The following is a 17,289-nucleotide window of genomic DNA, read 5'->3' as shown; positions in this document are numbered from 1 at the left end:
AAAGAGGTGCAAATTTTAAGGCTAACAGTACAATCTGTTTGGTGTAACAAATATAGCGTTTAGGTGTGAATTATTGCTTATGGAGCAATCAGGTGACTCAGGTGAAGATCTCATCCTCTGAGATCTAATAGCTTTGTGCCTTCTGCCAAAGAGGAGCAGAGAGAGCAGTATGTGTGCAGAATGCCATGTTGCTTTACTGACACAAGTAACATCCTGTAGTTTGGGAGGTTGTGATGGTAATGCTCTTAACCTTCATCTGCACTGTTCTGAGTTTACAGCATCAGGTATGTTAGGATGTGCTGCGGCTTGTAGCTATAGGACAGACTGCAAAGGTTGCAGAGGTTTGGATTGAGGATACACAAAGTACTTTTTTATTTATTTTTTTGCTTAGCTGAGCAAATGTCCCGTCCGTTTGAGATCATTGATCAACGGTGGCGATTGTCTGCTCTGTGGAGCTGCTGAACCTCACCAGGACATCCCCTCTGAAGTGCGAATGGATGTGTAGTCTGCTTCCTGTTACATGAAGTCAGGAAGTAGCTATTAACTCTTGCTGAGAGCCAAATAGAGAGGCAAATGATTGTCCTGACACGTCTCTGACTTTCTGCCTTTAAGTCTCATTATATCTAGAGATTAAGCCTATTGTGGCTGTGTTGTGGGCGTACTGGATGGAGGAATTAGAGCCGTTCATCAGTCATAGAGTAGCAAGGAATAGCATGACAGCATTAACATACCGGGAGAGGTGTCTAATTAGGAACAGCGCAGGAACAGAGTCCATCACTCTAATGTTTAGTAGGAACCTTTCTGTCTCTCTCTGAATACAGATAAAGTAGCTTGAAAATCATTGACGTCCTTCTTTTTTGCATGTGTGTCACATTTCAGCAAGCAGCATACAGAAGGTCATCGGCATGTACGGCGAGACCATCAAGGTGCCTTGCAACAACGGCGACAACAAGCCAGAAGATCTGATGTTCACTAAATGGAAACATGTGAGTCTCTGCTGCTCTTCATGTCTGAATTTGTCAGTTCTGGATGACTGGTGTCTTGCTGTCATGTGTCAGGAAAACCAGCCACATTGGTGATGTGTGAAGACATGAATAAGCGGTTTACACAGACTTGCTATCTTTACTGTCATACCCACAAAAGAGCCCCAAGAATGTTGTTGTTGTTGTTGCTGTTGTTTTCTTTTCACTTTTATTTGTTAAACAGAGTATGATAGACAAAGTTCATGACAGGGGCAGTTGAGGTGCTTGGTGTATCGTCTATACAGTAATAGTTAATAGTTCTTGTGTGTTTTAATGCCATTGTCTTTAGTCGCGTGAGAACAGCACGTCAGGAGATATCTTGGTCAAGCAGGCTCAGAAGGAAGAAGCAAAGATCTCAGCCACTGACGGCTATAAGGACCGCGCTAGCATCGAGCCGGACTCCAGCCTGCTAATCAAAAACGCGATCCTTGATGACCAGCGAGTCTTCACCTGCATGGTGGTCTCCATAAATAATCTCAACGAATACCCTGTCGAAGTGGAAGTGCACAGTGAGTACAGCTCATACTGGCAGAAACAAGATTGCACTATATGATGTGTAGAGTGTACAAGCAGATTGTAACAAACATTTTAGTCAGTGTGAAGTCAGCTGTGGACAGACAAAGTGCTTGTAAAGTTTTAAGAGATAAAACCCTACATTTCAGACTCAGTCTCACTGATTCACTAACTTAATAACATCGTGTCACCGCTGGTCCTGTAGCACTGACGGACAGGTTAAAGAAACACTGACAAATTGTGCATAGCAGCAGATACATATACTACATATACTATACTATAGTGTAGTGATTATATAGCTGCAAAATGACCTAAATGGCACATAGGCTTCTGCTGATAAAATCACCGTAGGTGGGGATGTTACTATATACGGTACTATATATAATATTTGTAAGATACATATATGTGTGTGTGTGTGTGTGTGTGTGTGTGTGTGTGTGTGTGTGTGTGTATATATATATATATATATATATATATATATATATATATATATATATATATATATATATATATATATATATATATATATATGCATTTGTAATGAATGTATTGTGATTGTCAATAAATAATAATAATTCCCCTTTCATAATTGTCAGAGAAACCATCAGCACCTGAATTCAGGAACAAGGCGAGTCAGCTGGACGACGGAAAACTGACGCCGGTGAGTGCTTTCAAACGGTGCCCTGTACATTCCTGTCTTAGTTTGCACTCTGTGAAACTCTGGCACACTCAACAAAACAATTGCATTAAACCCTGCATTAAATCTGGCAAGGGATCATTGTTGTTTCTTCATATCCCCTTTTCCATCAACCAGCCTAAACTTAAAATACACCCACGTGGCATCTTACCACCTGGCAGCTCAGGGTAAATCTGTTAGATGGATCAGCATACACACACACACACACATACATACAACAGAGAGCCCCTTAATAGAAACAATACTGCTGTAGTGATGTTCCTCTAAGGAAAACCAAAAAGCCAAAGCAGCAGCACAGAATGGCAGCTTTGGGATGCACTGAACCACTGAACGGGGAGAAAATATGACATTACTTTATGAGGGCAGTAAAAGGGAATTAGTACCCTATACAGGCTCTGCTACACTTTATCTGGGCTGGGTTCAGCTGTGGGGCTATAATATTGTATGTGCTCAGATCTAAGGTGAACTGGAAGTTAGAGGAATGTGGGCATTCGTGTGAGGGTGGACAGTAGAGGGCAAGGAGGACTCTTCTTCCCTTTTCATTGATTGCCACCTACTGAGGTCTGTCATGTTTAAAGCGCAGCTACTTTGTGGACAAAGGCAGAAAAAGTGCAAGAGCTCAACCTTGGGGCAGTTCATGTTAAAAACATTTCACCCGTCTGATCTAAGGCTTAAAACAGGACCAAGGAGGAAAGAAGAAAGGAAGAAGAGTACAGAGCGAGAAGGACACCGAGTCAAACCACTTTGATATAAGAGTGTGTGTGCTTGAGTTTGTGTGTGTGTGTGTGTGTGTTTGTGTGTGTGTGTGTGTGTGTGTGTGTGTGTGTGTGTGTGTGTGTTCTGAATGATCACGGCTTGCATTTCTTGCACACATGTGATTGCATTACATTTTTATTCCCCTAAGGTATATCAACAGTCCTTAAATCCAGATGTTCCTTAATAAATTTCAGCTACACTTAAGAACCTGAAGGTAAAGGTACACAAGATGTCTGCTTTAGACTACTGTGTGTCTGTAACAAGCATTTAGTCTATTTTTTTCTTTCTCTCTGAGAGTGTATGTGTACGTGCAGTGGAGTGATAATAGCTAAGAAGCCCTCTCATCTTTTCAGTTTTATTAAAAGCAGCTCCTGCTTCTCCTGTAATGGAGTTTTTACACATGAGGAGGAGCGATATATCTTCTTCCCTGCTCTTTGTTCTTATTGTAATCATTTTAAAGCAGCCTGTGTTTAGTAGCAAAGGATTTACACCCTTCATGCCAAAGTGAAACTGAGAGAGAGAGAGAAAGCACACACACATACACACGCACACACACATACACACACACACACACCCATACTCATATCTGTGGCTATCTCAGTCACCTCGGTCACATGTTCAGATACTGTCAGTTGAGGGAAATTTCCCAGCCTCTACACCATGACGAGGAGCTCTTGGCAGCCAAAATCACCTAAAGCCACCCATTTACATCGCAGAGCTGCAGAAAGTCCCAGAAATTCCCTGGGAGAGGTGGCGGTTAAAATTAGTTATATATCAGGTTACAGATTCATTTGGGAAACGTCATTGGTCATGAACGTGTAACTGAAACTCCTAATATAGTATCTGTGTCATACAGACTGGCTGGCACAAAGAGAGAGTATATAATAAGACTTCCTGGATCAAAGATTAGCGAATGTAGAGGCAGGGGAGTGGTTTGGACTTGGTGAACTGGTTACGCCTTAAAGATAAATTACCTGTGTGTGTGTGTGTGTGTGTTTGTGCATGTGTGTGTGTTTCAGCTGGGAGAATGTGTAGCTGCCAGCGCAAACCCCCCAGCAGAGATCATCTGGGAGAAGAATAACGAGCCTCTAGTGGCAGACAACAAGCGTGAGTGTGATATATTCAGTCATTCTCTGTAGAAGGAACCTGGTGGATGTTCCTCATACATTAGTGTGAGTTATAATTGTCTAACAGGGGGCATGTCTGTGGTAATTGGGTCAACACTATGTGTGTATGTGTGTGAACAGTGATCATTGTCCATGCCTCTGTGAAGAAGGACCCATCCACCGGTTTGTCCACCACAACCTCTCAGTTGCAGTACACAGCAGGGAAACAGGATGCGGCCTCAAAGTTCGCTTGCGTTGTTAAACATGTAACCGGCCCTGACCAGATATCTGCACCCGAAACCTTCAGCATCCACTGTAAGTACACCCCTGCGTACACAAAGCTCCCCTCGTCTTTCATACTCAAATGTAATGTTTTATTTTTTATCATCCACGTCATTTTTTTTTTTTTGCTTGTTAAAAATAGCTTAATGTCGATTATTTTGGAATTTTGTGGAAGAAGCGCAGCATCATTTCCTGTGGTCTTGTGAAAATTACAGAGTGGTATGAAGAAGTGAGACAGGTCTGATTTCTTTCTAGTCTAGACTGTTTAATCTCAATTCCTTCATTGAAATTGGAATTTTCAGTGGCACACAAATGATAGTCAGGTCATTGTTCTTTTAACACAGAATGTGTGTTGACTCTAGTGATACGTAGCACTAAATGTGGTGTTTGATGAAGATTTCTGTACAATGATATTTATTTAACATTTCCAGAAGGTCACTTCAAGCCAGCGTCATTGATGACGTAACTTTATATACAGCATTCCCTCAACAGGATCTACATTTCCTTTCTTTTTTGAAGTTAATGAGACAAAAAAGTGAAATTGAAAAAGAAACGACAAAGTCCAGCTTCTTCTTTCCTGAAGAGTGGAGTCTGATGTTCCATAACATTGCTTGTTTATTTCTCTTCCCTGCTTCCTCTGTCTTTTCTTTAGTGTTGAAGGTTACAGTGTTGAAGGTTGACAGTGTTTAGTATTCTAAGGAAAAACAGCATGAACCCAGCAGCAGCTAAGACACCCATGAAACGCACATAGAAATAGAGAGGAAATGATGAGTATCACTAAATTACCACTAATGAGCGCTAATTCAGCAGGTTTTACTAAATTTAAAGCTGGTTTTCACAGGAAGAGAGAAAGATGTGGCCACAGGGACACAAGATGAGCGCTAGTGAAAGCTCCCAGTTGCTGAACGTGTCAAGCTGATGCTGCACCTTTTCCTTTTTCTCATACACCTTTTTCCTCTTGACTTCATGCTCTGTCTGTCTCTATACTTCTTTCAGACCCCACTGAGAAGGTGAGCCTGCAGGTTGAGTCACGGGGTTTCGTTAAGGAAGGTGATGACGTGACGATGAAATGCCAAGCAGATGGAAACCCTCCTCCCACCAGCTTCAACTTCCACATTAAGGTGAGAATGCGTTTATCACAGAGACCTGCTCCTCTGGGTCCTACTGTCCACCTGCTATATCAGAGCAAGGAGAGGTCAGGCTCCAGTGTGTGGATTCTGATTAACGTAATAATACTGTACAAATAGTAGATCATGTACATATTCTCCATTGTATCTGGAGGTTTTAGGTGTTGTTATCACCTAATTATACCTATGTATTATCTGTATTTGCTGACTTGCTTGAGTCAGTAGTAGGTCTAGATAAATTATTTCTACTCATACAAGCAGGATTTTGGTCAATTTCTTACTCATTGTCTGTTTGAAACGAGGATCATGTTGTTTATTAAACCCTTTAAACCAGTACATTGCTGTTCCAGTTTGCAGGCAGAAATAGACATATCAGACATTTTTAATCAGTTTAATCAAAACAATAATTTTATCTCTATAAGTCTGATATAAAATGAGTCAGGACACAGATTTTAGTGATTGAAAATAACGCTTCATATTTTAGATGTTTATGAAGAAGATATCACCGTTTATTTTGAAGACAGAAACATTTCTGTGGGAAAAAAATAACCGTTTTCGTTTTGGAACTTTTCTAGAAAGATATTACCTAGTAGGTGAAATAGTAACAGAAATATTTATGAAAAACTATTATGACAAAGCGTTAAACTCCAGAGTACGCACTTTCATAAGAGCTTCAGGTTAACCACCACTGTGGAGTGTGACATTCAGCGCTGAACATGGACACAACAAAACAGGTGCAAATTCTGAATAAAAAAAAAAGTTTTAAGCTCATCTTATTTCTCTCTACTTTATTGTTTTTGCTGTAATTGCTGTTTTTAAAAGTGCTATATAAATAAAATATCTCTTGGCTGCAGGATAAGAAGGTATTGGTATCCAACTCAGACGTCTACACTCTGCATGGCATAAACCGAGCTGACTCTGGAGAATACAAGTGCTCGCTGATTGACAATGAAAACATGCAGGCTTCAACAAACATCACTGTCACCTGTAAGCACCGGTTTCTTCCCTTCTTCTATTCCTGCTTTTCTAAACCTTACCATCTCTTTTCATCTCGCTCACAGTCACTCAGTGATATCTGCAGATTGGCTTTTGAGGGAAAGCCTGAAGCTGTGAAGAGTTCTCTGATGTTTTTTTTTTTTTTTACTCTTTAGCAGATATGAATTAACAAGTGACAAACTAATCTAATTTATCTCGAGCGTGGTGGAAGATCTGGGACACACTAGGTGGTTAGACTAATTAGAGTTTGTGTCACACTTAGAGCCTATGTTTTTTTATTGTTTTTATATTTTTTCCTGCAGTGCACTTTTAACTTTCTCTAAGAAGCGTACGTGTGTGTGTGTGTGTGTGTGTGTGTGTGTGTGTGTGTGTGTGTGTGTTTGCTTAGGAATGTTGTGTGTGATGTTTCTGAGGCAACCTGCTTGCATGTCATTCTGGCTCCTCTGAGTAGTTCATGTCTAAGCAGAGAATGAGAGAATAAGGAGCAGAAACAATAGAAGCTTTCTCCCCGGGTGTCTCCCATGTTGTGCAACAGAAAGGTCTTTGCTTTGTTGTCCATAGATCACGCGTTCAAATCATGACGATGACACAAAGCCAGCTATGAGTGCAAGAGAGTTAAACTTTACGTGCTCTCTTGGTGGTAGGGATTGCGCACACCCTCTCCATAGAGACACTTGTTCAACCAGTCGTGAGTGGTAGTGAGCTCATATACGTGGATGAAGATGGATAGTGATTTCCTCCAGCCATGTCGTGTTATACTAGCAGTTCAAAAAAAGATGCACTTTGGCTAGTTTCACTTTTCCAGTAGTGAATATGTGACCCTTTCGACCTTGTGCTTACATTTGGCTGCTTTATTTATTTTTGCTTGAAAACCAAAATAGCCAAAGGATTTACTGTTTGTTACTGAGGTCAAGGTTGGGTGTAAGTGCAGGAATAGAATTATTTAGCTTCAGTAAAGCAAGTATATAGAAAAACCTCAAAACTGATAGAATTACCAGTGCATGTGCATGTGTGTGCGTGATTGTGTGTGCTTGGAGAAGGTGAGATTTACTGGATTGATAAGCATGAGAATCACACCTGCAGTGAGAAGATACAGTGTGAGACATCTGTTCGCTCTCTCTCTCTCTCTCTCTCGCTCTCCCTCTCTCTCTCTCTCTCTCTCTCTCTCTCTCTCTCTCTCTCTCTCTCTCTCTCTCTCTCTTTTTCTGTTTCACCCTCAAGTTGTGCTTTATTGCTGTAGCGAGTAATGGTGCGTTTACATTGCCAAAGTCAGTGTGTATGTATGTGAATATTACAATAATTAAACAGACAATTAAACAAAGTGTGTAAAAATAAAAAAAAGACTTTAAATGGTTTAAACCCTAGACCTATAATAACCATATCATTTAAACGATACATTACAAACTGTGTATTGCTAAACTACAAATCAGTAAATCTGAATCTTATTTTGGGATAAAAATAAGTTCTGCCCGTAAATCTAATACGTTATAAATCTCCCTATTTCAGATCTGGACCTGAATGTCATTCCCTCAGGAAACATCCTGAAAAAGTTTGGGGAGTCGTTGGAGGTGAAGATAGACAGGAATTCCTCGAGTGAAGCCGCAGTGGTCTGGACTAAGGTGAGAGCACCATGCTTCAGTTCACCAGTTCACACCTTTTCCCTCTGCCGCTGTCACTCAGGTTAAAGCCTGGGGTTTAGAAGCTTTCAGTGCATCAGGAGAAGCATCAAGCAGAGCTGATAATATCTTGGCCTGTATCAGAATTAATATGTCTGTGTATGCTGCAGTCATGTGACCACTTGCTGAAGTAGACTTCTCTCCTGCAGGACAACGGCAAGCTGGACAAACTCCCCGACTTCAGCTCTCTAACGTACAATCACGCCGGTTTCTATGTGTGCGAGGCATCTGTACCCGGAATCAAACGCAGCGCCTCCTTTAAGCTGGTTGTGGAAGGTAAAGAGTGATCATCACACTTCACCCCCACGCAATCACATAAGAGGCATCATCTCACATCTAAAAAAACAAACAAGCCACAAATTACTTAACAGACACGTGTCGAGTTCACGCCGAGCTTAAAGCAAAAATGGCTGTAGATATAAGCAAATAGACGGCAGTTTAAAGTTTCGGTAACGATCATAATTGCATAATTATCTCTTTGTCCCTTTCTTTGTCCTTTTCGTCTCTCTTTCTCTCTCTCTCTCTCTCTCTCTCTCTCTCTCTCTCTCTCTCTCTCTCTCTCTCTCTCTCTCTCTCTCTCTCTCTCTCTCTCTCTCTCTCTCTCTCTCTCTCTCTCTCTCTCTCTCTCTCTCTCTCTCTCTCTCTCTCTCTCTCTCTCTCTCTCTCTCTCTCTCTCTCTCTCTCTCTCTCTCTCTCTCTCTCTCTCTCTCTGTTGTACAGGCATCCCGGTGATTAAGAGTCTGAAAAAAGAGAGAAGCCCAGATGGCAAAGCAAAGGTGCTGATCTGTGTGGCTGAGGGTTCGCCTGAACCTGAAGTGTCCTGGAGTGTCAATGGAACTCTTGTGAGTCTCTCTCTCTCTCTCTCTCTCTCTCTCTCTCTCTCTCTCTCTCTCTCTCTCTCTCTCTCTCTCTCTCTCTCTCTCTCTCTCTCTCTCTCTCTCTCTCTCTCTCTCTCTCTCTCTCTCTCTCTCTCTCTCTCTCTCTCTCTCTCTCTCTCTTTCTCTCTCTCTCTCTCTCTACCCCTCTTTCTCTCTCTCCCTCTCTTTCTCTCTCTTTCTCTCTCTCTTTGAGCTATGTAAGGAATAATACTGTTGTAGGAAAATGATCAGTTTTGTTCATCAATGATCATATACTTTTTTTTATCTATTTCTAGTTACATTTAGTGTTATGGAACATTTTGTAAAACAAATCAGTTCTAGCCCTAACGTAAGATTTCCCATGTCAGAAAATCTAAAGCTACCTGAGACTTTCAAAGCACAAACATTGCCGACTCCTTCCAAAAAAGGTTCCTTTGGTTTTTTTTTGGATTCCCTCCAAAAATTCTGTCTCTTCACAGAAAATATTACCATAGCAACAACAACACACGACTTTAAAGTCCGTTTATGTGGGGCGTCCATCACACAAATGCCTGCAAAAGTTGTTTTGGGAAAGTAACAAAAATAGAGCACCTTCTGACCAATTAGAATATATAGCATATAAATAAACAGAAGTGAATATAAATCCTTTACAAAGATAGAACATCCTGCGTATGCCTAATAGTGCCTTCATTATTATCCGAAAGCTTCTCTCAGAGCGAAGTTATTTTCCTGTCAGTCATAATCAGACATAAATTTCCTAATCAATACTGATTATAAACCTGATCCTCATATTACAGACGTTCATGTTGCAATTCCAAATGACAGAATAAGTACTTTTATAATTCCTGCTATATTTAGGAAGCAAGGGTCATGCTCACTCGGAGGTTTGTACAGCTGTGGCTCACTAATGTAACATTTGCAAGGGGTTAATATTGCTCTATATGAGAAGAAGAAGCAGGGTAAATCTTTGCATAAAGCTAACTAAAAACGTGGTTAGAAAATGCTGGTTTTCTTTGTACTCACGTGCATACGTTGAATGCCAAACACAGTAAATTACTGATATTTACTATCAGGACGTCTACAATCATCCATAAAGCGCAAAGCTCAGTGAGCTGAAATGACAAGTAAATGGACAAAAAATTGATTTTTCATATGAGGAAGTCTATGAACTATATATATATATATATATAAGCAGAGAAGGTCTAAATGTAGAGACAAATGACAGAAATGCAGAACGTTTGAATTAGATGTGATGAGTATTGAGAGAAATAACGTCTGCATTGAAGCCAGTTGATCTCAGACATGGTGCACATAACACGGCGAAACTGATGTTTTAAAATTGTCAGAGATGACAGTGTAGGTCCTGACTATCTGATCAGTTCAAGGCATTTCTAATGCCATAGCTAAGTGGCTATGCTAAATGGCAAAGTATAAGCAATTTGAACTTCACAGTATGTTCTATATATCAAAGTTAAGTAATCCATACAAATGATATGAGTTGAAGCTGATCAGTCAAGGTTTACATTAGAGGTTAAGGAGCATGAGTAGGATGTGAACTGTGTTTTTTTTTTTTTTAAATTACAGGAATTTCCTGAATAGCATATTTCTTGTGTAAATAATAGTGAATAATCTTAAATAAATCAGTATCCTGCTTGATAAATGAGGCCAAATGTCCAAGTTTACAAATTTACATACCTGACTATAGATTACATGGACTTCATGGTGTTAATTTAAGCATTATAAGAATTCAAACAATGAAATTTTTTAAAAAAAGAAAGAAAAAAGACAGAACATGTCCTGTTCCAACATGTGAAGTAAGCATGTGTTTTGATGTACCGTGTGCATGTTGTAGTTACAGAAGTACTGCAGTAATGTTAATGCATCAGACAGCAGCAGCATGCACAGGTTAACTCCCTTTGTTTTATTATGAGCTAAAGGCTCTCTATTCCCTTCCACAGGTAAAAGTACATGTTCAGCACCGAAGTAAACATTAACTCCGTAGTATAGAGTTTGTTTGGTGAGCAAAGGAGAACTGTAGCACTATGTAACATGTAGTTATGTTTATATTAGTGTAGAAAGGTGGGTTTGTGTATGAGTCGAGCTTCATTAAAAATGACAGTATACTGTATGATCACAAGGCTGGATTACGCTGGTGCCAATTAAACATTTCACTTCTCTCAGGGTTTTACTCTCTCTCTTCAATGTCTGTCCATCTTCCTCCTGTCTTGACTTAAGGTTGTGTAAAAGTGAGTTCCATTTCCTGCTAGGTCTCGTTATGATCTCACGGAGGTACAATCAGCATATACAATCAAACGGAAGTGGATGTTGGGATGGAGAGGAGGGATAAAGACTATCGTGTGTGTATGTCCAAAGGAACCTGAGCTGCATAATATGCTGGAGAGCTGTATGTGTGTGTTTTTGTTTAAGAGCAAAAGAAGGATAGAGAGAGTGAGAGAGAGAGTGTGTGAGAGAGAGAGAGAGCTCTAAGCAGTGTTGACATCAGCTAACCTGTCATTCTGTCACTCATTATCACATTCAACACAAAGTCAAAGCCAAGCCACCGCTGTTTAACATTCTCTAACTGTTTTTCGCACTCACACACATGGACACAGATGTTTAGAAGAAAGCACAGTAACTCAAAGAGGCCATTTAATTCAGACTGGCATGCACTGAAAGTAGCACTTTGCACTTTCTACCCTGCAATAATACTGCATATATCTGAGCTTATTCTCACGCTGAGCCTGTTGAGCCACAGGTACAACACAGAACACACACCTGATGGTATGATGGTATCCCACACTGGGTTTGTGTCATAAGTGTTCATTTTCTACAGTCATTTGCCAGTAAGGAGCGGCGTGCGTACTTCAACCCTGCACAGAAATCGATTACAGATGTATTGCTCAAAGCTGTGAGGATAGCATTCATACTGTACAGTGTTGAGCAGGTGGGAGCGTGTATGATACGGCGGTGTGTGTTTTGCCTCCTGAAAAGCAGAGCAGGGAGTATACTTGGTTTCTGTGAAGCTGCACAGGGAAGACAGGAGAGCAGCGAGAGGCTGTGATCTGTTAGGGTTTCTTTTTTTATTGAAATGTCTGTAATGGCTCTGATGCTGGAGGGGGTTAGTAATTGGAGAGCACGGTGCTGCGTGCAGTTTAATTGCAGGCTGATTATCAGCTCTTAGAAGTTCAGTCACACTGAGTTGGTGCCTCTCTGTCCTTGGGTGTATATATATGTGTGTGTGTGTGTGTGTGTGTGTGTGTGTGTGTGTGTGTGTGTGTGTGTGTGTGTGTGTGTGTGTGTGTGTGATTTTCATCTACTCTGCAGCATAGACAGCCTGGAGGATAACAGCAATATTATATCGCCCTCTAGTGGGCATTGATAACTAAACGCAACTCCAGCTTTTTTTTTCCCTCCCTCTTTTTTTTAAATGGATGTAATCTCTTTCCACTGCATCTGTAGTCTACCTGCAATAACCACAGACAAGAACTGACACGTTTTTCCACATTGGGAAAGGAGCATAAAAAATGCATGTTGCAAAACTAACGTTTAATAAAAGATTTGCGTGGATGTACGTTATTAAAGTAAGACAAATTCAACACTGTAACCAATGCACTCTGACAGTAAAGGTGTTGAATACATGATTAGTCAGTCAGTGACTGTGGTTTAGCTGTGTACATGTTGTTCTTTTTAATACTGGAGCAATACAATGAAAAAATATGGGAAGAAAGTATAGAGAGGCACGGCTAGCCAGTGAGACACACATCGTGAGTCAGTGAAGAAAGTATAGAGAGGCACGGCTAGCCAGTGAGACACACATCGTGAGTCAGTGAAGAAAGTATAGAGAGGCACGGCTAGCCAGTGAGACACACATCGTGAGTCAGGGAAGAAAGTATAGAGAGGCACGGCTAGCCAGTGAGACACACATCGTGAGTCAGTGAAGAAAGTATAGAGAGGCACGGCTAGCCAGTGAGACACACATCGTGAGTCAGGGAAGAAAGTATAGAGAGGCACGGCTAGCCAGTGAGACACACATCGTGAGTCAGTGAAGAAAGTATAGAGAGGCACGGCTAGCCAGTGAGACACACATCGTGAGTCAGTGAAGAAAGTATAGAGAGGCACGGCTAGCCAGTGAGACACACATCGTGAGTCAGTGAAGAAAGTATAGAGAGGCACGGCTAGCCAGTGAGACACACATCGTGAGTCAGTGAAGAAAGTATAGAGAGGCACGGCTAGCCAGTGAGACACACATCGTGAGTCAGTGAAGAAAGTATAGAGAGGCACGGCTAGCCAGTGAGACACACATCGTGAGTCAGTGAAGAAAGTATAGAGAGGCACGGCTAGCCAGTGAGACACACATCGTGAGTCAGTGAAGAAAGTATAGAGAGGCACGGCTAGCCAGTGAGACACACATCGTGAGTCAGTGAAGAAAGTATAGAGAGGCACGGCTAGCCAGTGAGACACACATCGTGAGTCAGTGAAGAAAGTATAGAGAGGCACGGCTAGCCAGTGAGACACACATCGTGAGTCAGGGAAGAAAGTATAGAGAGGCACGGCTAGCCAGTGAGACACACATCGTGAGTCAGTGCAGATTCATTTAGTTTCATAGATCCTGACCTACAGACTACTGCAGACATCTGACTCGTTCAATCTTGCATAATGTTGACATATTTCCTACTTTTGAAGTTTATATTAAGGGATTTGATATGAATTCTGTGTATGTGTGTTCCCTGACAGAGCAAGAGCCAATACAGCAACGGCGTAATCACTTACAAACTAACTGTGATGCCCAGTGCGAACCTGACCGTGACGTGCCGAGTCTCTAACAGTCTGGGCACAGCCAGCAAGGACATCGAAGTGCTATCCTGTAAGTACTGAAGCCTCTTGATGTCTGGGGACTGGGTGCATACTAACATACTAGCTCCTTTGTTCCCTCTACTCACTGTTTGTCTTCACACATGCACACACACACACACACACAGTACACAGCACTTCACTGATAAGCAGATATAGAAGCTCCATTGTAAGAGTGAAGCTTTAATTCTTCCTGGGCCACATCAGCAATTTTGTGGGTGTATGAAGGGCAATAATCGAATGCTGTTTATTTCCTTATAATAGATAGAATAGAACGGGGCATAGAAGCCTTTATTATCGCCACATATACATTACAGCACAGTGGAATTCTTTTCTTCACATACCCCAATTGAGGAGGTTGGGGTCAGAGTGTGGGGGCAGCTATGATACAGCGCCCCTGGAGCAGGGAGGGTTGAGGGCCTTGCTCAAGGGTCCAGCAGTGGCAGCTTGGCTGTGCTGGGCCTTGAACCCCGATCCTCCGATCAACAACCCAGAACCTTAACCAGTTGAGCCACCACTATATATAGTCTGTTCCTTTTATAAACACCAGTAACCTAAGATATGAAAGTAGAAAGAGGGGCATGTTGGATTATTGCTTAGCATGATTGCCATTCACGTCCAGGGTTGAGGGTTCGATTCCTGCCTCTGCCCTGTGTGTTAGCATGTTCTCTTTGCCTTTCAGGAGTTTTCTCTGTGTACTCGGGTTTCCTCCCCCAGTTCACTGATGTGTTTTAGGCTGATTGGCATCTCTAAATTGCCCATAGCGTGTGAGTGTATGTGCGATTGCTCACTCCAGTATGTTGGCAGCCTGTCGAAGATGCCCCCTTCTTGTCCCCTGAGTACCCTGGGATAAGCTCCAAGCTCCCCATTTCCCTGTGGAGGATAAGTGCTACAGAAAATAAAATAATATTGATAAGAAAAAGAAGTGCCCATTGTAGTCTCAAGTCTTCAAGTGCCCATTGTAGTCTCATGTTATTGGCACACAGAAGTGGATGTGAAGTTGCCATCCTCGTCCAGGCTGTGCATTCTGAGATGTTTTTCTGCTCAGCGCAGATGTAAAGAGTGGTTATTCGAGCTTTCCTATCAGTTTGAACCAGCACGGATGTTCTGTTCTGACCTCTCTCCTCAACAAGCTGTTTCCACCTGAAGAACTTTTGCTTACTGCAGGTTTTTTGTTCCAACCGTTCTGTCTGAGCTTAAGATCCCAGAGCAGCAGAATCTGAACTCCTCAGTCCAGGTTGTCTATCAGCATTCACCAGGCTACAGATAACGTTTCCCTCGTTCAGATGTTTCATCTGTTTGATATGCCGTGTTTCTGCAGGACACTTCCCTATGCCACGGGTCTGGTGTGAATCCTACACTGAGTAGATTACTACATTATTATTCAGTATGATTTTTTTGCAAGTTTGCGCAGGTTAAATGAAACGAGGCACCGAGCTGTGTTTGGCCTGCAGGCTTGAGTTTGACACGTGCACTAAACCAAGCTCATGTGGGCACCTGAAAGAGAACAGTGTTGCATAAATGTATGATCACACAGTATAGTGTGGATGAATGGAGGTATTGTGAAAAGGTGAAAATGTGTTTGTGTGTGTGTTTGTGCTGATGACTTCTTTCTTTCTCTAACATGTAGTTATCATATACTGCATCATCCTCATTCTTCTCTTGTCTCTGTTCCTACTCACAATCTCTCTCGGCTCTGGATTTCTGGTTCTGTTAGCCGGGGCTGGGGTGCTTGACTCTTCCTTCTGATCTGATTTTCTGATCTTTCGCCTCTCAGGCCATCTCAGCATGCTAGTAGCCTCCTCCTTTCTAAAAGCTGAAATGTAGAAATTATGTATTAAGATGTAATCTTTAATTATGAAGTAGATTTTTTATTATTATGCTTTTGTTTGTTTTCTAAAACCACGCTTATGGTGGTGGGCTCCGTCAGTACGTTTTTGGATTACTGTTGGCATTAAAGTTAATTTGATTTCATATCTGATTTCAGTATGGGAAAAGGCACCAGATCCCTTAAAAGGTAAGAGATTGTTTTTGTTTTGTTGGTCTTTCAGTAGAATAGTACATGAAGTGTGCTGAAAATCCTTCTCTCTGTGTCTGGAGCCCAGTTGATCTGGAAGGGGTGTCAAGCATCCCGGCATCAAGACATTATTGTTTTTCTTTTGTTTCATTTTTTTTATCATCTCATCTGTTAACTATTCATTAAACCTGCTATTCGGACACCATGTTGCAACAGTATACACCTTCTGTCATTGACCGTTTTCTCGTGCTGCTGTTGTTCTCCACAGACGACGACGATGACAAGGCCAAGCTGATTGTCGGTGTGGTGGTGGGTCTCATATTGGTAGCCGCACTAGTAGGCATCATCTACTGGCTGTACATGAGGAACAGGTATTCGACTCAATTAATTTCACCTTAATACAGATTAATGCTATTAGCAGTAAACGCTGTTGCACGGCAGCGTCATGGAAATCGGGATGTAGATTTCGATTCCTGAAATGATGTGAAAATGAAAAGAGGAATCAGGCTCTAAAGGGAAGCCTTCTCCTTCTGGGTGACACTGATTAGAAGTGTGATTATGAATGGTTATCGTGGCAGGGTACAGGTGTAGAAGAGTGAAGGCAAACAGTGTGTTGAAAGGATGCTCATTATGAGCACTTTGTACTTCACCGGCTGTCTTCTTCTTCCTAGTTATCTTTGTGTCAGTTATAATCAAAATCTAGGATTATTTTTGCTGACTTCTATTAAGGTGGAGAGATTTATCAGCACTAGGCGCACACACACACACACACACACACACACACTCACACACACACCACATAGTTCACAGCACTTCACTTATAAGCAGATCCGACACTATTCCATGAGGAGAGTTTTACACTCTGCACGTGTGAAGCTCTAATTTAATTTTGTGGGTCTAGGAAGAGCAATAAACCAAGGCTGTTGAATTTCTAATATATTTTCTATTCTATGTATTAATACCAATAACCTAGGGTATGAAAGAAGAACGCAGGGCATAGTGACTTAGAGGCTGGTACGTTTGCATCACACTTCCAGGGTTTGTGGTTCAAGCCCCAGCTCTGCCCTGTATGTGTGGAGTTTGTATGTTCTCCCTGTGCTTTAGGGATTTCTCCACGCCAAAGACATACATTATAGGCAGATAAACATCTCTAAACTGTGTGTGTGCGCGTGTGCGATTGTGCCTGTGATGATAAGCACCTCGCCTTCCACCTCGCTTGTCCTGCTGGATAAGCTTCATTCTCTCAGTAAAAGTAGAAAGTGGATGGATGGGAAAAACCTCTCTGAAGTATGTTCTCCTTCCACGAAATATGGAAGACTACCAGTTTAGTTCTTTTTTTGAAGTGGAAGTGAAATTATACCAGAATGCTAGATTTTCTCTGCTCAGTAT

At 41.6% G+C, this 17,289-nt stretch overlaps 1 protein-coding gene across 2 annotated transcripts in view; it reads left to right on the top strand.

Moving 5' to 3' along the window:
• alcama (activated leukocyte cell adhesion molecule a) overlaps positions 1 to 17,289 on the top strand; it is a 62,894-nt gene that overhangs the window by 42,390 nt on the left and 3,215 nt on the right. For both annotated transcript variants that reach the window (XM_060895404.1, XM_060895403.1), the window contains exons 2-14: positions 880 to 986; positions 1,312 to 1,531; positions 2,132 to 2,196; positions 4,008 to 4,095; positions 4,236 to 4,409; positions 5,373 to 5,497; positions 6,358 to 6,490; positions 8,006 to 8,118; positions 8,325 to 8,451; positions 8,896 to 9,017; positions 13,767 to 13,896; positions 15,871 to 15,900; positions 16,169 to 16,271. In XM_060895404.1, the coding sequence (XP_060751387.1) occupies positions 880 to 986; positions 1,312 to 1,531; positions 2,132 to 2,196; positions 4,008 to 4,095; positions 4,236 to 4,409; positions 5,373 to 5,497; positions 6,358 to 6,490; positions 8,006 to 8,118; positions 8,325 to 8,451; positions 8,896 to 9,017; positions 13,767 to 13,896; positions 15,871 to 15,900; positions 16,169 to 16,271 (1,537 nt within the window). The remainder of the gene's footprint in view (positions 1 to 879; positions 987 to 1,311; positions 1,532 to 2,131; positions 2,197 to 4,007; positions 4,096 to 4,235; positions 4,410 to 5,372; positions 5,498 to 6,357; positions 6,491 to 8,005; positions 8,119 to 8,324; positions 8,452 to 8,895; positions 9,018 to 13,766; positions 13,897 to 15,870; positions 15,901 to 16,168; positions 16,272 to 17,289) is intronic.

This window comes from Tachysurus vachellii, chromosome 20, assembly GCF_030014155.1.
Source record: "Tachysurus vachellii isolate PV-2020 chromosome 20, HZAU_Pvac_v1, whole genome shotgun sequence".
Lineage (NCBI taxonomy): Eukaryota > Metazoa > Chordata > Actinopteri > Siluriformes > Bagridae > Tachysurus > Tachysurus vachellii.
This window is presented reverse-complemented; position numbering and strand designations above follow the sequence as displayed.